This window comes from Centropristis striata, chromosome 4, assembly GCF_030273125.1.
Source record: "Centropristis striata isolate RG_2023a ecotype Rhode Island chromosome 4, C.striata_1.0, whole genome shotgun sequence".
NCBI lineage: Eukaryota > Metazoa > Chordata > Actinopteri > Perciformes > Serranidae > Centropristis > Centropristis striata.
Genome location: NC_081520.1, coordinates 42002156 through 42028106, shown reverse-complemented (window position 1 = coordinate 42028106; position 25951 = coordinate 42002156). Strand labels below are relative to the sequence as shown.

At 35.8% G+C, this 25951-nt stretch overlaps 1 protein-coding gene across 3 annotated transcripts in view; it reads right to left on the bottom strand.

The window, feature by feature from the left end:
* Nucleotides 1–665: 665 nt before the first annotated feature.
* Nucleotides 666–25951, bottom strand: part of stx1a (syntaxin 1A (brain)) — a 102931-nt gene continuing 77645 nt past the window's right edge. Inside the window, exons 7-10 of one of the 3 annotated variants that reach the window (XM_059330698.1) lie at nucleotides 10832–10905; nucleotides 10589–10723; nucleotides 5909–6019; nucleotides 666–1940 (exon numbers count right to left, since the gene is read on the bottom strand). In XM_059330698.1, coding sequence (XP_059186681.1) covers nucleotides 1863–1940; nucleotides 5909–6019; nucleotides 10589–10723; nucleotides 10832–10905 — 398 coding nt within the window. In that variant the 3' untranslated portion in view covers nucleotides 666–1862. Of the gene's footprint in view, nucleotides 3931–5908; nucleotides 6020–6185; nucleotides 6324–7048; nucleotides 7090–10588; nucleotides 10724–10831; nucleotides 10906–25951 lie in introns of those variants that run through there. The other 2 variants (XM_059330697.1, XM_059330701.1) reach the window with 2 other exon arrangements.

The window sequence follows — 25951 nt, the reverse complement described above, 5'->3', positions numbered from 1 at the left end:
GGTGTTGCCCTCAGGCAACAGAATTCGCAACAGTGATGCGATACTTTAAAAAAGAGGGAACAGTATAGGGAACCAATAGCAATGCTTTACTTTGTCACATGACCTCCAGGAGGCCATATTGAAACCTTTTTTTGCAGACTTTCCCAAAGGAAACAGCTTTGCCATTTTGCACGACAAAAAATTGCTCAAAACGTCATTTTTTGGCCCTTTTCCATCTGGAAAAAAATATATTCCTACTGATAGGTGAGTTAGTTTCAAACACTTAGACTATTAAAGACAATCATTCCAATGGGTTGTTGGTTCAATGGTCCAATGTTTCCTACAGGCAACATTCAGACAGGAAACCAGTTAAAAAAGTTCCTTTTATAATGTTTTTAAATTCAAAATGTTATGTATTGTACCATGTTGAAGCTACTGAATCTTTTACACATGTTTATTAGGTAAATTATGTTAATATTACTTGTGGTACAATGTTGCCTACGGGCAACAAACCCCAAAAACTTCCAAAAGAAAAAAAGAATTATAAAATTTCTTCAGATTATGTTTATTTAGTCTATTTTTTAAAAAACTAACTTTTTCCTAACTGGCATCATAATGCGTGCCATAGAGGGTTAATGGACTTACAGGTAGATCCTGTCTCTGAGGCAAAGCAACACACATCTGAATGTGATTTTTGAGACAAACTTTACTTGAAAAACAAAACATAACAAAACAAATGAAAGAAAGAAAAGCATGTCATTACAATACAACACGAAGGCAACAAGTTGAGTAGGCAACATGGTAACATTGTTGCAGTCTGTGCATGTCTGATGAATCTTCTACAGAGCTACTTTGAGTTCATGCTGACGCTTTCACTGACTCATCGTGTTCACTCAAAAATAAACAGCTTGACAGAGGGATATGTTCTGTTTAAAGCTTGGGATTTTATAAAAAGACATGAAACAACAAGGGTTTGTCACTCAAAGACCAGAATTATCAATCCAACCAGACTAGACTCCAGTTTAACAGCTTATTTGAACATACTGGCAGTGTTAGAGAGCTTTATATCAGTTCACACTTTATACAAAACAAAGACACAGGTGGCTAATAACACACACTCGCTGTCATCCCACCACTCGCACTCGGCACGTTCAGACATGTAGCTACAAATCAATATGCACATCTTCATTCACAAGCTCACACTCAACACTGGAGCAACGGAAAGAAATGCTGCACGACTGAAGATTAAAGTACAGTAGCATTGCTTCTGTAAACTACAACAGATGACGTTAGAAAAGTTTGGCATTGTGATGATTCTACAAGCAACATGTCTTCTTTCCCTTTTGCAATAGAAAACAAAACACCACTTTACAGTTAACTAAACCATGCAGGGCTTTTGAAGGGAGGTAGAGGACACCAGAGAGAGACTGTCAAAAGTAAATTAAAATATAAATAAACAGGTTTATAGAGAACGTGGCTTTGAAAACACTGCAGATTAGTGGCCCTGTACAACACAAAATAGACATTACAACTGAATAAGTGTCTTATTTGGAAGTTGGAATGTATTCATATAGTGTTACATATAATTTAGTAACTTTTTTTCATTCAATAATTCACTTTTGGAAACATCATATCGTTGACAACACTCAACACTCATATAAACAGTTTGCAGCACCACACATTTACAAAATAGCAACTCATGCGAAAACACCTCTGGGCCTGTACGCTGCCAGTAAAACGTGTCGTACAGTTTGTAATGCACCGGCGCTAAACGTGTAATAGATTGCATTCATGAAAACATGTAACTGAAATGTGAATCTGTCGTGTTTTTGCTCTGTTGTGTGTTTGACTGTGTGTCTTTTTATTGTGACTGTGGTTGAAGTTTAGGCCACCGTTCCCCCGACAATAGAGGCAATGACAATTCCCAGAACCACACAGCATATAATAATCATAATTTTCTTCTATAAAATTTTAACAAGAATAGAAAAACAGTCATCCATGGCAGCACACGGGGAGCAGAGAAAAACATGTTAGGGATAGAACTTGTATTTTATTTTTTACACATTACAATATTTATAATAAGTGGAACATAATGCAGTTTAGATGCAAAAGTAGAAAAACACAATGCAGTTTGGAGAAGGACAATTTAATTTGAATGTTTCAGATTAGTTGGTGTGACTTCGGCTTGCACATCCGCTACTTTTAAAACCAAATATTTGGTTCCTGCATTTTGTTCCCACCACATTAAACAACATACAGTTTAATCACACATGTCACAAATGAGTATATGCACATTTAAAGCCACTATGTGTAGAATGTCAACATACTGTTAAAATAATGGCCTTTGTCATTTTTATTCAGAAAACACAAAAAAAAAATGGTGGCCAGTATCATGAGGATATGGAAACCCTTTATTTTGGAGCCATCTGGTGGCAGTACACAGGATAACACATGGAGCCACCCTCACAAATAAGCTCTTAGCAATCTAAAAACTGAGCCGATATTCACTAGCATTGTTTATTTTTTCTGTAAAAATCCACACAGTGACTTCAAAGCAAAGACACAATGTAAAACGTGTTTTGAGCATGCATTCTGCAACATTCATATGCATCAATGTCCAACATGCAAACCCCATGCAATAGGAAGTCATTCCTGCCTTATACACCTCAAACCTAATTTATTGTCACTTACTTGTGCAATAATAGTTATATTTTTAAGTTTTTGTCTATTTTTTTGAGTCTGTATAGGTTTCTACTTTATTTCTATGTATATATATATATATAGTTTGTTGAATGCACTTATTGTAAGTCGCTTTGGACAAAAGCGTCTGCTAAATGACATGTAATGTAATGTAATGTAGTTTAAATTTTGTTCTATCTATCACTCATTCACTTTAGACAATAGTTAGACGAGAGGATACCTCTGCCATGCACAGTAATAAAAAGCAGGAACCAGCAGCTGGTTAGCTTAGCTTACCATGAGGAAAGTAGGAGGGAACATACAGTATGGAGAGACAGTTAGCCTGAATATGTCCAGAGGTAACAAAAGCCTCCTACGAGCACTTCTTAAGCTCCCTAGTTAAAGTGTTATTTGTTCTAGTGGCAATTTGTTGTACTGCAATTAATAAATAAAATCCCCTGAAGCCCAAAGAGCATTTTTCTTTAGGGATTGGATTGAAAATATATCATACAAAGTCAAGAAAAAGTTATTTTTATGTGCATGACATCAAAAGTAACTGCTCCAAGCTAAGAAAAATTCCAACACATAAAACCACAGCCTCTCCTTTTTACATGTTTTTTTTTTTATCGATCCTCTCACATAACTCTTGGCAAGAAAGCAAATAATTACATTTCCATACAGTTAAAGTTATATTTTTAAAACCATGATGGATTCATAAAACAGTAGCAGGATTCTCAGTGTTGGATACATCTGTTAGTCTGTGAGAGGCTGGCTGAGGTATGTGGACCGTGAAAATGATTTTGCTCTTTGATTCAACACACATTTATTTTGATTAACATAAAAAACATATCTACAGCTTTGTGTTCGTAGAAAAACATGCAAAACTCTTCAGCAAACTGCACAACATGCAAATGACAAAAGTTCAGTATGTGAATCATGACACAAACATGAAAAAAAAGCACAATTTACTTTCTCAAGGCTTGTCACTGTTATTTGTACAAAAAACTTGTAAAAAAATGTTAAATATCTGAGTGCACAGTGACTATTGGACTGCCTTCAGGGCAGTAATGTTAGTCTGCTTGCTACAGTTACTGATTATAAGTAACTGCAGCAAAGATCCCACTATACAGTACATTATAAAGGTCGAACATACGACCCAATCACCTCCTGCCCTGTCTGCTCTGTGGGGACCGCTTAACTCAGTCCAACTGAGAGGGAAATAATGAGCACAGTGAGACACACTGCAACACAAACTCCTATCAGCATCACCTTCTGCATCAGGGAGAAACAAGGAGTCAGATCATCAGTCAGTGGGTGCAGAAAGAAAGAAAGAAAGAAAGAAAGAAAGAAAGAAAGAAAGAAAGAAAGAAAGAAAGAAAGACAGAAAGAAAGACAGAAAGAATAAAAGAAAGAAAGAGAGAAAGAAAGAAATAAGAAAGACAGTCAGAAAGAAAGAAAGAAAGAAAGAAAGAAAGAAAGAAAGACAGAAAGAAAGAAAGAAAGACAGACAGAAAGACAGAAAGAAAGAAAGAAAGAAAGACAGACAAACAGACAGAAAGACAGAAAGAAAGAGACAGAAAGAAAGAAAGAAAGAAAGAAAGAAAGACAGAAAGAAAGAAAGAACGAAAGAAAGACAGACAGAAAGAAAGAAATAAAGAAAGACAGACAGACAGAAAGACAGAAATAAATAAATAAAGAAAGACAGAGACAGAAAGAAAGACAGAAAGAAAAAAAGAAAGACAGAAAGACAGTCAGAAAGAAAGAAAGAAAGACAGAAAAAAAGACAGAAAGAAATAAAGAAAGAAATAAAGAAAGACAGACAGACAGACAGAAAGACAGAAAGAAAGAAAGAAAGAAAGAAAGACAGAAAGAAAGAAAGAAAGAAAGAAGAAGTGTTGCTGGTGCAGAGTCTTTCATTTCATGCAGGATATAACTATGTGCTAGATGTCCCTTGTAGTAGATTGAGGAACATGTGATGTATGAAACGTTTCTACCGCTGAGTTCTATTTATAGATAATAACCGAGAGGTGGCAGAGGTGCTCCACTGTTGCTCAGGTTGGAAAATGAAGAAATATTCTCCTTGACGTTCAGTCCCAGCTAGGCAAGAATCCTTGGCTTTCTTTTTTACTTTTTTACCCTTTTATTTGTCTTTTTTTTTTTATCTCTAACTCTGTTTTGGATTGAGTTTTTATTACTATTTTATTCTATTTTATTTTATTGTTTTACTGTTTTTAGTATTTTATTGTTTTCATTGTTTTTATTTATACCTATTTGTGTATGATTTATTCTATTTTAATAACTGTACAGCACTTTGGTCAACTGAGGTTGTTTTTAAATGTGCTCTATAAATAAACTTTGACTTGACTTGACTTGAATGAAGGTAAGTGAATAATGCTCTTTATGAACTGTAGAGCAGCTGTTTCATGTGTTTTCTTTCTTTCTTTCTTTCTTTCTTTCTTTCTTTCTTTCTTTCTTTCTTTCTTTATTATTGACACCACTTGTCATGTTCCAGGTGTGGGGATGTTGTTGAACACTATTTATTATTTAAAAAGGGAAAGTGGATATAAGACATGGAGATCCTGGCAATGGTGATTTTTGGGCTTTGGACCTTTTTTCTTCAACAGTCTCCATTACTTTAGATTTTTTGAGATACACTAACTGGTTTATCGTTGTGAGTTGCATGATCGATACTAAAACTCATGTATGGTCAATAAGAAGCTTGAGCCAGCAGCTGGTTAGTTTAGCTCAGCATAAAGGCTGGAAATAGGGGGAAACTGATAGCCAAGCTCTGTCTAAAAGCAACAAAATCCACTTACCCCCAACTCTAAAGGTCACTAGTTAACACAATATATATATATATTATATTTAATATATCCTGTTTCATTTGTAGAGAAAAAAACAAGGCTTAAAAATGAGATTTTTTGGATTTACGAAAGTTTTATAGAGACAGCTGACCTGAAAATTCACATTTTCCTTTTATCTTCAGTGCTTTTACATTAAATTAGATCGTTTTGGTGTGAGTTGCTGAGTGCTGGAGATAACGGCTTCCTTTTCTTTCTTTATTATACTGGAACTAAGTGGCCTCTGGGTTGAAATCAACACGTCAAATACACTCACAACACACATGCAGAATACACGCAAGCACACTGACGATATTTACAGCTACACACTACAATATTTACATGCAATGCTTCTGAAGAGATCCATCTCTTTCTCCTGTGATAGCATTGTTTGTGTTGCTGCCACTCACCCTCCGGGCTTTACTCTGGTATTTGACCGCCTTCTTAGTGTCTGACACCGCTCGCTCCACATAGTCTACCGAGTGCTCCACATTGTACTCTATGCGGTCTATCATCTCCCCCTAGGAGGTCAGTTACAGAGGAGGAGTGGAAGACATGCAGACAGGAGGAGGAAGGAGGGGAAGAGGAGGAGGTGAGGGACAGGGGAGGAATAATGGGTGAAGGAGAAGAGGAAGCAGAAAGAGAGAAAGGAAAGAGGAAAAAAAAGAGGAAACACTGAGTCAGTTGGTAGAATTTGAACATTTTGCATCTCACCCGTTTGCCAAGCTTTTTGAATTTTTTGCATTTGGGGATGTTGTCCTTCGCCTGCTCCACATATTCATGGGCGTTCAGCACACTTCGCTCAATGTTGTTCACCAGTTCACCCTAAAATAAAAAACAAGAGGCAGTCAGTGTGGTGGTGGTGAGGCAGAACTGGATTTCAGATTTGTTAGAATTACAATAATCACTAGTTTTACATATCGTTAGCCTCATAGCATAATTGCCTAAGTCATTTTTTGGCCAAATTGTGATATCTGCCTAACTTTACTACATACAAACCAAACTACATTATTTCTATGTAAGAGAAAAATTGCCTTAGTCAGGGCATATTCTGCCTAAGTCACTTTTATCTGTTATGAAATCGATGTGTTTAATTTTTTATGCAAACTTGTTCACACTTCTATTTGAACTTACTGTTACAATATCAATTAAGAATACCAATGGGCTTCCTAAAAATTGTGTTTTTTCTTGTTTCCCGAAAACGTTCAAATATGACTTAGGCAAATATGCTATGAGGCTAACGATACGAGCTTTATAGAGAATTAGATTGACTCCTTGTCAATTGTTTTTTTCACTTTCTCTTTTTATTCAAATCCACATTCTTACTAACATGTTCTTTTATGAAAGCAGCCAGTGTCAGTATCTCAGTTTAAATCAGCATTCATTAACAAAGAAAACCCATTAATGCACATTTAGCATCAGGATTGTTGAAAGACAAATAAAGAATCAGCCTCTCTGCAGTGAATGTCAAGGTAAGCAGAGTATTCAGGTATTCATGCATTCATTGGATCAATGATTAAAAAAAAAAAAAGGAATCACATGTAAATTACCTTTCTGTGTTAGAAGGGGAGCTCTTCTCTTTTCTCTAGAGCTTAGAGTCATTGTGGTGGTGACAGAGTGAAAAAAGAAGGAGAGCAAAGCTGAGAAAGGCAAAACAGACTCAAGTATGATATTAAAGATGTGTTAATGAAGGAAGTGTTAGTTAATTCAATTATTTACATTTAGAGCATTAATTTGTGGCAAAAGAATGAAAGAGTATTCACACAAACACACAATAAAACTGAATTACACACTAAAACGGTGCCTGCTTTGTGCTATAATTGATATGACTAATGTGCAACAATTGAATAGGAAATATGAACATATTCGTCATTCATGTGCTTATACCTCCTTCTGCATAATTCAGAGTATTTCTAATGAGGGAAATAGTTAATCTCTGTGGGGGTTCAGCCCACACACACTGCAATCACACACACACACACACACACACACACACACACACACACACACACACACACACACACACACACAAAAAGCCTCCAGATTCACCTTCTCACTCAACACTTGACTGAGAAGAGCAAAGGCAGCTGGAGGATCATGTATGTATGTGGTTTTAAAGTATTATCATATAGTAAGGGAGCTATCTATCTATCTATCTATCTATCTATCTATCTATCTATCTATCTATCTATCTATCTATCTATCTATCTATCTATCTATCTATCTATCATAGACACATTTTAAGCATTTTTAGGCATTTTAAGATTTGACCTTATTTGACCATATACCACAGTATGACTTTTTTTTAGTGGGTCATTTTTGGACAACCCATTACATGGTGTTTTTCTGTCATTTCTGGTCATATTCTGCTCTAATATGTATCAACAGACCATAATCGACCCATTTCAAGCATTTTTAGGAATTTTAAAATTTGACAGTTTTTGGCCAAAATCGACATATTATAGTATGACTTTTTTTTAGGGGGTCATTTTTGGACAACCCATTACATGGTGTTTTTCTGTCATTTCTGGCCATATTCTGCTCTAATATGTATCAACAGACCATAATCGACCCATTTCAAGCAATTTTAGGAATTTTAAAATTTGACAATTTTTGGCCAAAATCGACATATTACAGTATGACTTTTTTTAGGGGGTCATTTTGGACATCCCATAATTTGTTTGTTTTTTTTTTCGCTATTTTTGGACAAACTATGGTACCAAATGTATCAACAGAGTATAATAGACCCTATAATGTCCCAAAACGTCATTGAGAAATGTCAAAGATTGGTCCTAGTGAAATTTGTTCAAAAATGTTTGGAGCGCAGACAAAATGCTCATCTTTTATTCTTTAATCTTTTATTTTGAAGGCGGATTCTCTCCCCCAGAAGGAGATAAATAACATCAATGTCTACGCATAATCTATCTATCTATCTATCTATCTATCTATCTATCTATCTATCTATCTATCTATCTATCTATCTATCTATCTATCTATCCATCCATCTATCTATCTATCTATCTATCTATCTATCTATCTATCTATCTATCTATCTATCTATCTATCTATAATAGACACATTTTAAGCATTTTTAGGCATTTTAAGATTTGACCTTTTTTGACCACATACCACATTATGACTTTTTTTTAGTGGGTCATTTTTGGACATCCCATTACATGATGTTTTTCTGTCATTTCTGGCCATTTTCTGCTCTGATGTCTATCAACAGACCATAATCGACCCATTTCAAGCAATTTTAGGAATTTTTAAATTTGACAATTTTTGGCCAAAATCGACATATTATAGTATGACATTTTTTTAGGGGTAATTTTTGGACATCCCATAATTTGTTTGTTTTTTTCCCCGCTATTTTTGGACAAACTATGGTAGCAAATGTATCACCAGAGTATAATAGACCCTATAATGTCCCAAAACGTCATTGAGAAATGTCAAAGATCAGTCCTAGTGAAGTTTGTTCAAAAATGTTTGGAGCGCAGCCAAAATGCTAATCTTTTATTTTGAAGGCGGATTCTCTCCCCAGAAGGAGATAAATGACATCAATGTCTTCACATAATCTATCTATCTATCTATCTATCTATCTATCTACCTATCTATCTGTCTATCTATCTATCTATCTATCTATCTATCTATCTATCTATCTATCTATCTATCTATCTATCTATCTATCTATCTATCTATCTATCTAACAATTCTCTGCTTACCAACCCAAGGCCCGATGTTTGTTTATAACTGAAGGCTCTTAGCTAATTCAGGGCTTTTTAGTTGCCAACTCGAAAGTCCCAGATGTCAGATTTTCCTTCCAGCTCATGAACGCATCATGATAATTATGTATTAAAAAATGATATAATGGCAGAAATCCCAAATACACATTATGACCAAATTCCAATGGACTGATCCTGGAGCCAATGATTATCTGTGCCCCAAATTCTGCCTGAATTTGCTGAGATATTTTGCAAACAGATGGAGCTGAAAACATATCCTGCTTCCAGCTCCGTACTAATACACTCCACAACTTGTATGTAAATTAAAAGACTGCCAGTTGCCGTCTGTCAAAAGTGGAGTTATTTTCATGACAGGGAGACGCGCCAGCTGCTGGTTAATGATTTTACCAGAGTGGAAACAGTGAGCTGCTCAACTTTTGCATGAGCCAGGACTCTTTTTTTAACCCATAAGAACCTATGGTGACACCCGTGTAGGTTTTTTGTTTTGTTTTGTTTTGTTTTGTTTTGTTTTGTTTTGTCTCTTTTTTACCTTTGTCAATTCTGTATTTTATTGCACTTTTTGCACTTTTATGTGAAGCACTTTGGTGCGGCTTAGCCGTCTGTAAATGCGCTATATAAATAAATTTGACTTGACTTGACTTGACAAACACTTTAAATCCTCTATAATCTCCCATATTCAGCTTTATGCTTCACATTAACTCATTAAATCCCTAAGTGACGTATACTCAACACCCTGGTGTGATGGTCATGTGACTGTGACAGGAAGTGACTTCTCCAAAATGTGGCTGTGACTGGAAACAGAAATGTGAAAAAGTAGCTAATTTCAAAAAGCTTATTTTTTGTTACTAGGCTAACTTTAAACCCATTTAACAATTCTAATCCGTTAATAGTTTGTCCTGTATTGCATTTAACTTGTTCTGACCATTTCCTGAACAAATTAAAGTCACAATTTTTGATATATGTTATGGAGATGCAAAGAAAAAGGCAAATTTGTGTTTCTGTAAGCAGAAAAAGTGTCTATTTTTTTTTAAATCTTAAAATAAAAAATATTATAAACATAAATAAAGGCCCATTGTAACGTTTATGTCACATCACAAATTTTTGACATTTAGGGGTAGAATTTTTTTTTTAAACATCATAAATGTGTTTTATGTGGTTCACTTGGTCTGTGGTATATCCCCCATAATTTCCTTCAATGATAAATAGATCTGGGTTCTTATGGGTTAAACCACCAGGGACAAATGAAAAAATCTCCACATTATTGTCTATATTATCTACATGTATTGGCGGTTTGTTTTCATATTAATTTCCCCCTGCTGTAGGTAGAGAGAGGATCAGTGTGTTCACCTGGCTCTCCACCAGCATGGCCATGTCCATGAACATGTCGTGGAGCTCTCTGATGCTGTTCTCCAGCTTGATGATCTCATTGTGCCGCGTCTCGATCTCATTCATAGCTTGCTCAGTGATGTTGTCCATAATGATCTAGGATGATATAACAGAAGGAAAGAGTGAAGAGAGGGACGTCTACTCCTTTTTCATCTCCTGTTTCATTAAAAACACAATTTGTGTGCATTGTTTTATCGTGCTTACCCCCGAGGTGAAGATAGCTGGGTTGTCGCTCTCCAACATGCTCTCCAGCTCCTCGTTTGTTGTGTTTCTTCCAGCTTAAAAGGACAAAAACACACCAAAAAACATCTATAACAGCAGACATGTTGTAGGTGTTGAAGAGATTATCGTGTGTGTGGATATTACAGTCAGTTTAAGCTCAGGGTTTAAGGAACGTAGGTGCTGTGCTATCGGATTAAAATGTTCTCCTAACTGCAGTGGATGAAGATCACAATTACCAAAGACAAATGAAAGAGGATAGCGAGCCCCCCCCACTCCTCCTTCATGTCTGTCTGAGGATTAATTAAAACAGGAGCTGTGTTCCTCTCTTTTCCACATGCTCATTTCATCTCTTTCCATCTGCCTCTCCTGTATATGCTGCATGTTAAAACCTTTATCTCTCTGAACACCAGGACAGTGGATGTGATGTAAAAACAGTCGTGGTTTTGTCAGAATTCAACCAAGCATATCTAATGTTAAGTTCAATTCAACTTTAAATACAAGGCTCAGTTACAAACCCACTCTTCTCAACACACACACTTCAACACCAGACATAACTTCAGTCATATAAACAGCCCTGTTCCAACACTAGCCCTGTTACAGTTCAAATACTGCTGGTTAAACTCATGCCTTTAATTATCAAAAATAATAAGTTAACCCCATCCCTTCACACTGCACTGCACTGTAAAAAATGTTTGTAGAAATTACAGTAAAACACTGTCAAATTGCATCAGAAATACACTGTAAAAAATGTCTGTAGATTTTACAGTGACCGTAAAATGATAAATGGGTTAATTCAGTTTTAGTAACAATGAAACACTGTAAATGTATATATCAGCCAAAACATTATTTTTTACAGTTTTATTTTTTGAAAAATACATTACTCCAATGTTAAATACACTGTAATATGTATTAAATATCAAATAGACGCCTATATATATAAGCGTCACTGTAATTTTTGCATTTCTCTTTTGTAAAAAAATACTTTTTCTCAATGTTAAATATATGAAACACCATATCTCTAACATAAATATACTGTAGTATTTTATGGTAAAATCTTTAATTTATGTGGCATTTATAAAGTATTTTCTTGTCAATTATATGGCAGAACAGCGTTTCTTTTGATGGAAAAACTTATTTATACAGTAAAAAATGGAATAAAATAGAAATCTTAAACGTGAAATCAACAGTGCAAATATCTTTTTACCGTAATATTAAAAAAAGTTCTACCGTATTTATTACGGTAAAATTCTGGCAACCACAGCTGCCGTTTTTTTACCGTAAAAACAACAGGGTTTTTTTTACAGTGTGTAAAAAATGTCTGTAGATTTTACGGTGAAAAACTGCTAAACCATGACAGTAAAAGACTGTAAAATGATAAATGGGTTAATTCAGTTTCAGTAACAATGAAACACCGTAAATGTATATATCAGCCAAAACAGTATTTTTTTTTTTTTTTTTTACAGTTTTTTATTTTTTTAAATACATTACTCCATTGTTAAATACACTGACACATGTTTGTAGCAAAATATACTGTAATATATATACAAGCCGTCATTTTTGCATTTATTTTTTGTAAAAATACTTTTTCTCACTATTAAATGTACTAAAGACCATATCTCTAATAGAAATATACTGTAATATTTAATTAAATTCTTAAACAGGAAATCAACAGTGCTAATATCATTTTACCGTAATATTACAAAAAGTTGCACCGTATTTATTACGGTAAAGTTCTGGCAACCACAGCTGCCAGTTTTTTACCGTAAAAACAACAGTTTTTTTTTTTTTTTTTTACAGTGTAGCCATTCAGACATGTTTCCTTCATGTTTGTCTGACTATATGAGGATCATTTAGAGCAGGGATCTCAAACTCAAATTACCTGGGGGCCGCTGGAGGCAGTATCAAAATGACCAAAGAAAGACACAAAATTACAAAAAAAAGACACAAAATGACAGAAATTAAAACTAAATTACTTTAAAAAGACACAATATCACAAAAAAGTGAGAAAAAAGGACACAAAATGATCAAAAGACACAAAATGAAAAAAAAAATACACAGAATTACCAAAAAAAAAAAGAAAGAAACAAAATGCCCCCAAAAAAGAGACACAAAATGACCAAAAAAAACAAAATTACTAAAAAAAAATAAAAAAAAAAAAAAGACAAAATTTTAAAAAGACAAAATTATTTTAAAAAGACACAAAATTACCAAAAAAAAGGAATTAAAGGGACCTTCCACACACAACACAGTAAAGTGCCATTCATATAAAACACATTTAACTTTCATATCAAGTTGAGGGCCACAAAATATCGTCACGAGGGCCGCAATTGGCCCGCGGGCCGCGAGTTTGAGACCCCTGGTTTAGAGTGTAAAATGACTGACCTAAACTTCTCCTGAGGCTCATGTTTGCTGTCTATCGTTTCCTCTGTTGGTCTATTTGTTATGGTGGACTTTGAAGCTATAAAGGAATAAAACCAAAACTGCTCATGATTTTCTTTTGCACTCTGGCATTTGTCATCTAACCTCTCACTCTGTTAGAAGGAGGATCAATGAATACTTTGGTTTTAAACAGTTCCCATCTCTGTCTCTCCAGTTTTTAAACCTACTGTATTAGTCTGATTTTCTTGCTTTAAATAGACCAATCACATGAAAGTAAAGGCCAGACTTCTCTCCCCTCAAAAATGTCAATATGAGGCGTTTGCACAGGCAGCAAAAAATGATTCATATTTAGGTTGTAGACTGTCTCCAGCTGCCATCTTGCTGACGTAGTGATAAAATGTGCAGTTTAAATGGTTGATGCCATATTCGGGCGGGAGGAACAGGAAGTGGATGGTCGAACAAACGGTGGACTTTCACTCAGAATCGGGTTTGTGTCCCGTGTGAAAACAAAAGCCATTTTTTTTTACATAACTTCCATTTTTTAAGGATTTATTTACTGTTTAAACTGTATTTTATAACACCTTAAGTTCTTTGCCCTAAACCTAGGTCAGTGGTTTTGTATCATAAATTCACAGAAACTGCAGCCTTTTACAACCGCAGATGACATGTGTGCTATTTTTAGAACGCTGCGAGCTACAGAGAGCTGCTTTAGACAAACGCTCACATGTGTCATTATGGTAACGGTCTATTCTGTCTTTAAGGTTGGACACATCAGGTGTCAGTGAGGGTTTGTGGTGTGTGAGGGGCTTTTCAGCCAAATGAGCATGTTGAATACACAATTCACAGCAGACATTTTGGCTTTCCGAAGTAGGGAAAGCACAGGTGTAGTATATGACAAGATAAGCTTGTGTCAGTCTGCACATCATTTAAGATTGAATCTCATGATTGCAGATAATCTATTGACATTTCCCTCCGATTTTCAAATGGAAGTTAGAAACATCACCTATTTACTTTATTACGTCCTTCACTGTAAAAAATTTTTGTAGAAATTACAGTAAAACACTGTCAAATTGCATCAGGAACGGGGCGTAAAATTTAAAATTGTGTATCACCGTAGTAGACACTTTTAATTACCGTAAATCAAGGAATAGCACAATTTTTACTTTTACTGTCATGAACTGTAGGAAACGCACAGTTTTGCTGTAAAAATATAACATTTTCATGTAAAATTAATGGAGATTTGCCATGATGTGTGAATGAATGACACAATTACCTTAAAAATAACGAGAATATTCAGTCTAAATTAGTTTTTGCTGATATTTAAATTTACAGTAGAAAACCCCCTCACTGTAATTTTTACAGTGAAGTTCTGGCAACCACAGCTGCCGGTAATTTACCGTAAAAATTTAACAGATTATTTTTTTTACAGTGTTCTTAAGTTTCCCTTTGACTCCACGGCTCCGCCAACAAACTTTCTCTCTCTCTATCCAGTGACCTGCCTGTGCGACATCATAGCGTTCTTCCTGCTGATGTGTTTGCTCATCCATCTTTATTTTCCCCGAGAGAGTTGACCTACTTCATAAACATTCCCCCACACCTCTTTGCTACACCTCCATTAATATTCGTGTGTGTGAATGCTGACTTCGCCTGCTGAGCTGCTTCTCTCGGGCTCCATTTCTGCCCCACTGACGCTGTAAGTCACTCTGAGTCTGTCTCAATCTTTGCTCAGCACACTCTGTGGGGCTAGATATAGCAGAATATACAGTAAGTTACTATCTCTTTCCCCACAAACCTTTATCTGGTGTTCAGCAGTTAACACACAAAACAAAGACTTTTTAAGTTACAGCATGTCGTTGAGCGGGAGTTTGAGAGAGAGAAACTTTATATTATAAACTGTAAGCAGTGGAACTAAAGTTCAATCAATCACAACAAATTAATGCTAAAGATTTCAGTCGTCACAACTTGCTGAAAATACAGTTCTTGGCACATTCTTGTTTAGAAACATTAGTCTGTCTTTGTTTTAGCCAAGGACAGAAATTCAACTTTTATAGGTCTAAAGATGTTACAGTATCTGTATCTCTATTGGTCTGGTCTCCACCACTGATGAAGAAAAGAAAAGAACTGAGTAATGTAATTTTTCCTTATTTTTTTTTAATCATTATTATGTTTTTTATTTTCCATCTTATTCTCAACCCCAGTCTGTGGACACCTTTAGAAACGGGCTTAAAACTTTTCTGTTCAGGGAGGCATTTTTAGGCTGTCCCTAGATGTTTTTATTTTGTCTCTGCATAATGTACTTTATTACCCGTGTCTTTTATTTTGTATTTTTTATCTACTGCTGATTTTAATGAGTTTTCTCTTTCTTGTTTCTGGTTTCTGTAGCACTTTGAGATTTCTGTATGAAAAGTTCTTTACAAATAAAATGTATTATTATTATTATTATTATTATTATTTATGTCATTCTATCCCTTGGATAATTTTCACTCTTTTGCTACTAAATTTATTTTATGTAAAGCATGTTGTGCATGAGAGGTTCCATACAAATAAAATATATTATGATTATTATCTAAAAACAAAAACAAAACCCTGATTCCTAAAAAGCTGGGATGCTGTAAAAAAAAAACAAAAAAAACAAAAACAAACCCTAAACAAAACAGAATTATTAAGTAATTAGCAAATACTTTGTGACCTATGTTCGTTTGAATACAGTACAAAGACAAGATATTTCATGTTAGAGAAACTTTTTTTGAAATTATTTTTTTATCTAACTCATAATGTCACTGAATGCGCTGCAACAGTGAGCTTCCTCTGCTTTTTCTCTCTGGACCTCCAGCAGCTGAGACTCCTGGGAGGTTTTGAAGGCAACTACAAAACCTCTATTCACGACCTAATCAGAGTGTGTGTGAGTATGTGTGTGTATTGTGTTTATATGTGCGTATGAGTGTGTGAAGGCCTCGGGGCAGAGCAGGTAGGTTGATGGTGAATGATGATGCTTGAGAGTCGGAGCGATGATTGCGTTCATGAACAGAATACTGATGAAGCCCTCTGACGTGAACCGCTTCATGTCCGTGTGCTTCATAATGCACTTTTGTTCATTTATCTTTACATAAACGGGGCCTATCGTGTCTAATCCAAACTTCATATCCATATCAAAGCATTGACTTTCATTTAGTTGTGGTTAAGTGCTCTCGCTGTTTCATTACCGTGCTTGAGAATCTACTCGTGTTCAACAGTGACATTTTGCAGTTTGACGAATGAGAGGACACAAAGAGGAACGAGAGAGAGCACGCTCGCCACGTGGCTGTGATCAATTCCCTTTCCTCCAGGCCTTCCTGATAATAAATAATCTCCTATCATTAAGGCTAAAACTACGACATTAAAGAGGGTCACAGTTAGAGTTGAAGGACGGAGAGGAGTGACAATGAGTCATGGATAATTGTGAAGAAGAAAAAAAAAGGCGAAGGCACTCTGGTGCTACCCTACCCTATTTATCTCACTTCCTACACACACACGCACACACACACACACACTCCTCATTGCCTTTTTTTTTAAAGCCCTGACAGGCTCAGAGGGAGGCTCTTATTTGTTACCATGGAGACCCAAACCCTGAGAAGCCTAATATGAAGCCAAGAAGTCTCACTTCACCCGTAGCATTTATGGGCTATTAAATCATTCATTCTATGTTGCTACCAGAAACACTGTTACTTAATTTCCATTGTTATATAAAACAAACGAACTCCCCTCCCAGGAAACAGAACGAGAAGAGAAACCACACGAATGTTCATGCACGCTGAGTGATTTCACCTGCAGAGGAATGAGAAGAGCACGCATAGCTTCTCTGCACACACACACACACACACACACACACACACAGGTCAATGAGTTAGCTTTACAGGAATGTGTTGGCGTACATCTCTGTTTTATTTCCACAGCATTGTGAGGACGTCTCTCCCAGCTAACAGAGTGTCCGCGGGGAAATAAAACATAACAATCAAATGTCAATGAGGCCCTGCGACGCTGTGACCAGCATCCCTCCATCCTGCTGGGCCTGCCTGCCAGCTTATGGCAGCAAATTAATGTCTGATATTCTCAATCAATAACAAGCTAAAATGCTACAGAAGTGTTTCAGTCACAATGCAAAAACATTCAAACAGAGGCTGGACCCGAACGCATGCTGTGTGTTTTGTGGCCTCAGATCTGTTGTCAATATAGATGCATGGGAGGCGTGCAATTGTTCCCAATCATCAATAAACAAACTGTAGTTCAACTTTTGGATTGCAGCAACGAACTCCACATATCATGTGACCAGGAATAACCAATCACAGCCGGGAGATATCTGTCCTTTCTTTCCTAAATATCAGTCCAAGGTAAATAAATGTACTTCTTCTTATAATTAAGGCAACACTTTACAATAACCATAATTTATAAGTGGTAAAAAGATTTATTAATGTTTAATAATCATTTATAACCCGTTTATAGGCCATTTAGAATGATAAATACATAATTTATTAATGTTTTTAAATAACTAAATAATTTATAAATGGCAAATAGATGGTATATTAATGGAAGTTTATATTTACTTTACCATTAACAAACAATTAAATTATAATTAATCTTTTATTAATAGTTTTAGTTGCACTCATTTTAACATTTTTAACACCATATTAAGTATGTTGATGATTTTGAAATTATTCATTTACCTTTAAGAAATTGATTGAAAACATTTAAAGATTAAATATGTATAGCACTTTGTAAATGGTTAATAATAGGTTTATAAACCACCTGTAACATAGATAGATAGATAGATAGATAGATAGATAGATAGATAGATAGATAGATAGATAGATAGATAGATAGATAGATAGATAGATAGATAGAATAAAATGTAATGTAAAGATAAAAATAAAGTGTCTAAAGAAGGAGCATGTATTAAGGAGTAGAATTCCAGTGCAGAATAAATATGAATATGCAGTATAAAAATGTCTAACAAGTTAACAGTAGGTGCAGTAGATTCTCAGAAACCAGACCAGCAGTGGTAATATGCAGCTCTTAAGGCTGTGCAATTGGGCAATTAGTTGAAAGGGGTGTGTTAAAAAAAATAGGACTGCTATTATATTGAACACTACTGTACGTATGGCGGCGCAGGCTGGCTCGCAGCGCGTTCTAAAAATAGCACTGAAATGTTATTCTGTCTCACACACACAACTGAGATGCTTTTATACATTCTACGGTCTGTACAGTTAATATGATGCTGCTGCCTTAGTTTATACAAAAACTGATGTGAAAAAAGGTGAAGTTCTTTGAGGGGCCGTCAGGGACATAATTCAGAATTACCATTCACACACACAAAACAAAACACATTCACACACTATAGTAAAAACCTCACACATGTACGGTCCACGGTTGTAAAGAAAAGGCTGCAGTTTTTGTGGATTTATGTTGTAAAACCACTGACCTTAGGTAAGGCGTTATAAAAGACAGTTTCAACAGTAAATAAATGTACGTAAATGCTGGAAATGAGGTAGTTAGAAGGGTCACGTGACTGCCAGAAGTTACGTAAAAAATGTAAATTCCGTTCAAAAACGTGATTGACGTAACTTATGTTAACAACGTAACTTAACCTCCTGTGACCCTGCGTCCTCATATGTGGACATTTCATTTTAGGTTTTCTGGACCTTATACTTCATTCTGCTTAACTATAACTATGCACTCTAGAATAAGAACAATCAATCAGTGTAAAAATCAGATGGCAGCATCTTGGTAAAGTCAATTAACAGCTTTTACCCAGACAAAAGTGGACCAGGTACCAAAGCTGATCAGATTTTATGGCTAAAACTTGTGTATTTGTGCTTAATAATGTTTGAAGTTTGATGTTCTGTGCAAGTTTGACTATTTTTAGCATTAGCAACAAGTTCTGACTCTGCTAATCAGGAAGTATTCATTTGAAAACAAATAGACTTTTACTATCATTCTTCAAATGAGAGGGTGTAAATGTAAGGAAATAAAAAGTTTTATTCACTGGTGAATTAATTGCGTTATACAGTAAAATGAACCCATTATTTTTTTTCAAAAACGAATTCCTGTTCAAAGACAATGCTTAGTTTTTGTATTTATCAGGTCCTACAAATCCAAAATATCTAGGAGAAACTAACAACACATACCAAACAAAAGCTTTGGTCTCAGGAGGTTAAGTTAAAAATGGTTCACTTTTGATTTCACATGGGACACAAATCTCGCTCTCCTGGGTGAAAGCCCGCTGATGTTTGACCCATCCACCACCCGAACCTCCAACCGCCCTTTAAACTACACCTGGCTGTCAATCACTACTACATCAGCAACATTACAGCAGACGGTGAAATACGGAGATGTAGCTTGTTTTTCGCTGCCAGTACACGTGACCTATATTAACGTTTTTGACAGGAGAGCAGGCTGCTGAGGGAGACAATCTTCATGTTCTTCTTTATTACTGTATCATTGTCATTATTCTAATATGATACATCTGAGTATATGTCATAACAATGTGGTATGTTAGCCCAACCCTGGGAATTTGTGCTGAAAATTTTAATGAAAAGATTTAGAAAAGAAAGAAAAACACAAAATGTGGAAGAAGATCAGCTCTGAACTTTTTATGTGTCTACATGGTGAAGAGGAGTACGACCTATACACCTCACATGTCCCACACTGCAACAAAGCCAACTTGTATTTTTTGGCCTAAAACAGTGATTTAAGTAGGTAAAACTTGGAAATATAAATGATTGACATTTAGGGCAATAATGTAAGTTAGCACAACAAAGGAAGCCAGTTGTCTGCTCAAAAACAAGTTGGTGAGTTGTTGTTACTTATATCTTTAAGTTGGGGTTCACAACAAGGGACAATAGTTCTGATAACTCTTATTTCTTTGTTGGGAAATGCGGGAAAGCGGTTAGATTCGGTCATTAGCGAAAGCTAGCGGCTAAGTGATGCTAGCCGCTAACTGATGCTAGTGGGGCTGCTTGTTACAGCTACTAGAGTAGCCATTAGCATATCAATGCTAACTCAAAATTGTGGTCGCAACATTAGCTGACATTTCATAGCGGCGTTACAATCGTCACATTGCAGAAGTTAGCAGAAGTAAGGATTAAAAGTTATTACAATGTTAATTTATAAGTTAGTACAACTTACAGTTGAGTTGACAAAAATCTGAATTCAGAGTTGAGCAGACTCAAAAACAAAACTTAAAATATTTAGTTTAATTGTCCAACTTAAAATTTTATTGAAGTTTGTTGCCTTGAAATTTTGAGTTCACCCAACTTTTCTTTTTTTTGCAGTGCAGGTGGTAAAAGACACAGCATGTGTGCTTGGCCTTACTGTATTAGCTCCAAAAAGTAAATTTAAGAACAAAAGATAATGTCTTTTTAAGTTTTAAATTTAAGAAAATATTCATATCTGCTTCTTCTTCTGCAGATAGTTAGATATGAAGATTGACATAAGCCTAATATGTGTGTTAAATATGAAGGAGTGGAGAGATGATTAGCTTAAGCATGAAAACCAAAAGCAAGGAGAAAGAGCTACACTGTAAAAAAAAATCTGTTTAATTTACGGTAAAATACCGGCAGCTGTGGTTGCCAGAACATCACCGTAAAAAATACAGTGAGCGTATGTAAATGTAAATATCAGCAAAAACTGTAATTTATACTGAATAATCCCATTACTTTTAGGATAATTGTGTCATCGTGGTATTTCTCCATTAACTTTACATGAAAAATTTATATTTTTACAGCAAAACTGCGTGTTTTCTACAGTTTATGGCGGTAGAATTTAAAGTTTTTTTACTATTCTTTGATTGACAGTAATTAAAAGTATCTGCTACGGTGATGTACAATGTTTAATTTTACGACCTATTTCTGATGCAAATTGACAGTGTTTTACTGTTATTTCTACAAACATTTTTTACAGTGTAGTCTGGCTCTGTAGAAAGTTAAAAACACTTTCCATCCAGTATCTCTGAAGCTCACTAATTAACATGCTGTCTCTAGTGTGTGTGACCTGATGACCCATGTGGTTAGGGGGGGGGGGACTAGTTCTCAGAGTCTCCACTGGTTGCCCACGAAACCACAACAAACCAGCAAGATACAACATGTTCATTACTGTTAGACAGAGCCAGTCTTGTTGTTTCCAGTGTTTCCAGTGTTTATGGGAAGCTTCTTGTCTCCTGGCTCCAGCAGGAACGCTACAAGCACCAGTGGAGGAATCAAACTCCTCCTCAAACTCCCCTCTACACTGTAAAAAAGAAACTGTTGTTTTCACGGTAAAATACTGGCAGCTGTGGTTGCCAGAACTTTACCGTAATAAATATGGTGCAACTTTTTGTAACATTACGGTAAAATGATATTAACACTGTTGATTTCACGTGTAAAATTGCCATTTTATTCCATTTTTTACCATTAAAAATGTTTTTCCATCAAAAGAAACGGTGTTCTGCCATATGATTGACAAGAAAATACTTTATAAATGCTGCATAAATTAAAGATAAAGATTTTACCATTAAATATCAGTATATTTCTGGTGTTTAGTAAATTTAACAGTGAGAAAAAGTATTTTTACAAAAAATAAATGCAAAAATTACAGTGATGCTTGTATATATATATTACAGTATATTTTTGTTACAAACATGGTGCCAGAGTATTTTACAGTGGAGTAATGTTTATCTTTGTTTTAATTTAAAAAAAATACTGTTTTGGCTGATATATACATTTACGGTGTTTCATTGTTACTGAAACTGAATTAACTAATTTATAATTTTACGATCTTTTACTGTCATGGTTTAGCAATTTTCACCGTAAAATCTACAGACATTTTTTACAGTGTATAGCTCAACAGCTCATTATGGAAACATTATTTCAAAGAAATCACGGTTTATTAATGAGATAAAGAAGAGTTCAGAATTATCCCAAGTGTTAAATAATACAGTGTTTTCTGCTGAGTGCTTGCCTTCATATATCAAAGGGGCGACAGAACTATCAGCAGCATCATCCACAAAGAATATAAATGCAGTTTGGTGAGAGTTGGTGCAGATATATTTGAGTAAGGGCGGCAACAAATTATTATTTTAATAATAGATTAAACTGCAGATTATTTTCTTCATTAATCGTTTGGTCTAAAAATGTCATAAAATAATGAAAAATGTCCATCCTAGTTTCCAAAGTCCAATGTTCTTTATATTTCTTTTTCAGTGTGCTGAAAATCTAAAAAAAAAAAAAAAAAATCTGTTTAATATTAGATAATACAAAGACATCTCCATATTTTACTTGCTAGAAACAAAATTTTCTGCTATTACCTTCATGACAAATTATTTAGACAGTATTAATTCAAATAGGGGCAACAAATGCTATTCCCAAGAAGTTGAGATGCTGTGTAAAACGTAAATAACAGAATATGATAAATTTAAAATTGCACATATACAAAACAAAAGTTAATCAGTTTGAAAATCAACCTCTGAAATCCCAGCTGCCCAGTATATATTTATTTCTATTTCCCTGTTTTAATTGACTGTTTTTACTGTTTTCGATTGTGTCTTGCTGTTTTAATGTGTATGTAAAGCACTTTGAATTACCTTGTGTTGAATTGTGCTATACAAATAAACTTGCCTTGCCTTGCCTATATTAAGATTAGACCGAAACAAATTTTGAGTCAAAGCTTGTGACAGAAGATCTGTAAGCCCAAATACATGCACAAGGCTTCAATAGAAAGTTAATATATTCTAGTTTCTGCAGTTGTGCTTGTTCAGCTAAATGTGGCAAAAAGACTGAAACTAAATCAGTTAAAACAAAAAAATGCTGGTGGGTAGGCGGGTTTTAAGAGGTTAAATGTCTTTGTGCAGTTTTCATATGTCACAAAAGATTAGCAAATAACTGAATTCTGTTTTTTTCAACTTCCAAACCTTTTAGGACTTGGTGTAGAACATCCTGTAGTGTATACATGGTGTAGAAAGTCATTTTCCCTGTTTACAGCATGTCCCAGTGTTGTGTTCTGTCCCCTTATCTGTGTATCCAGAGGTGAACAGGAAAGGAGCGAAGCAGCAGAGAAACATCGATCCTCGGGCTGACAGACCCGACTAGCTCTCCCTCTGTGTGTGACACACTCTTATTGATTTACACACAAACACGTCCAAGAGGTTGGCTCAACAGACACATAGCTCCCTCGCCTTATAACCCTGCAGGAATTAAACCGTGTTAGATCAAAATCAGGACGGAAATGTAATCAGAAGGGGAAAGCTTTAATGGAGACTTGCAATTTTGTTTTCTGAATTTTCTTTTTCCTGCTCCTACTCTAATTTCCCTCTCCTCTGTGCATTAATCCCTTCCCTGACGACAGGTGATATCAGCTCAGGCCTCCTGTGACTCCACCAGCTGACAAATCAAATCCAAATGAATCTAGAGGAGCTCAGGGAAAAAGTGTGTCAGGTGTGTGTGTGTGTGTGTGTGTGTGTGTTTTTATTCCACTAGGATGTGTCCCTTGATTAACCCCAGAAAGTCCTGTGTGTTGTTCTTTTGACTGGACTCTCACTCAGACCTGCTGCTGCTTGTCTGACAGATGGCCGGAGGAAATGACGCCTGAGCCAAGTGCCCTGCAACATAACTGCTCCTCTGCTATTAGCACTAAACGCCTCATAGTGTCCTTCTCTGCATGCACGTGTGTGTGTGTGTGTGCATGTAAAAGGTGAGTGTATCACGATGACTGTCAGGGCAGCTGGCACGGGGCGGCCTGCCAGGACGCCGTGTCAGAGTCTGGTCCTGCAGCCTGCAGCTAATACCTGTCAAACCATATTACACAAACAGCGTGACACCAGTGTGAGGGGCTGCAGCAACCTGCTACGTGCATGTAGATGAGTGTAGGTGGTGGTGATGCATGTGTTTTAGGCCCCGTTTACATGAGGACGCTCGCGGGTAAAAAACGACAAAATATTTTATGTGAAGTGCCTTTCGTTTAGACGGTGACGACGTTTTTGGGGCTTAAAGACACAAAAATCTGAAACCACCCTCCAAAGTGTAAAAGTGTAATCCTCTCCTCCGTAGCGTGTCGTCTACACTGACAAGACACAAAACTCTGATCTGATCTGCTCACGTCACGTATGTATTTACGTCACTTACATGCTCCAGGACAGGAAATAAAGAAACGTGGGATTATTTCCATGGTGGGACCTTCAAGCTGCTCTGGCAGCTCTAATAAACTTACAGGAGTCTTTCCACCAAATGTCCAGGATATGTACAGATAGTATTAGTGAACAGAGAAGGATCTGGAATTACCTCCATCACATTCTGGATGCAGCGATTGGTGGGAGGAGCCAGACGGCTGTGAACGAGACCTGGGAGATCTAGTGATGGTGGAGAACTTTGTGGAAGGAGTAGCTGATGAAAATGTGTGGCGTGAAAACTTCTGCATGCCCAAAGATGCTCTTATGGCTTTAAGTGATGCCGCCTGGCTGCATACAATCCAATTTCACACACTTTAGCGTCACCGTATGCAGCAGATTTCCTCCTGAAAACGCTCGTCTAAACGAGGAATAAAAAGTGAAGACGAGACGCCACTTTTGCGTCTTCTGTTCAGACCGTCCTCGTGTAAACGGAGCCTTAGAAAGTGGTGTTAGTGGTGAGGTTTGTTCTACTTTATCTAATGTACTGGAAGTCACTGTTCCATGTTCTCCTATGGTGCTGCTCCTGAATGATACCACCTCATTACAATTGACATGCTGGAAAAGACGTATTCTCCTAACGGGCATCACTGCTGCCAAAAAGATGCTGGAAACCTCCACATACAGTTACCAAACCCCACTGGATTAACACACACTGTAAAAAAAGATTAGTTGACTCAACTTAACTAAGTCAAGTCATCTTGTTGCTTTGACTGAGTTAAGTTATAGTGTCAAGTTTATTACACTACAAAATATGAGTTGATGCAACATGTAGTCTGTTGACTGAACTTCCTTTATCAAGTTAGTTGGACTACAAAATAGTATTTGAGCTAACTGTAAGAGATGTTGGTTGAATGTATTTTATCAAGTTCCTACAAATGTGAATCAAGTTGGCTCAACATGAAATACATAATTGATACAACAAGCAGTTTGTTGACTCTACTTACTTTATCAAGTTATGTGGACTTGAAAACATTACTGATAAAGATGTTGGTTGAACTTATTTTATCAAGTTAGCGCAACATATATATTTTTTCTCAACCTCTATTGCCAAGTTACTTGAGTTTAAGCAAACTAATATTTACAAAGAATCTACATGATAATTAGCCAGTCAAACTTCAATATTAATACATGGAAAAAATAGCTGAGAAGACAATTCAATAAGGACCTTTATTAAAAAATAAGTGTCAATTTATTATGTCAATGCATGCATGCATTGACATAATAAATATGGAGCTTTCAGTGGAAGAATGCACGGTGCTGGAGCTGATACTATTCTAGCATGGCAAACAATGGCAGATAAGATCAAGGAATTGCTGTAATCAATATTTTTATTTGCATTACTTGAACATGGTCTCTCATGTCCTGTAAGAGTTTTATAGAGATCCAAGTTAGTTGCCTGGTCCCTTTTTATTTTTAATTTTAATTTAATTTTTTTTTTCTATTTATTTCATTATTATTATTATTACTATTATTTTCAACTTGATTGTAATGTACCTTTTAATTTATCGGACTGCTGTACTTGTTCTGTCTTTAAAAGCAATAAAAAAGTT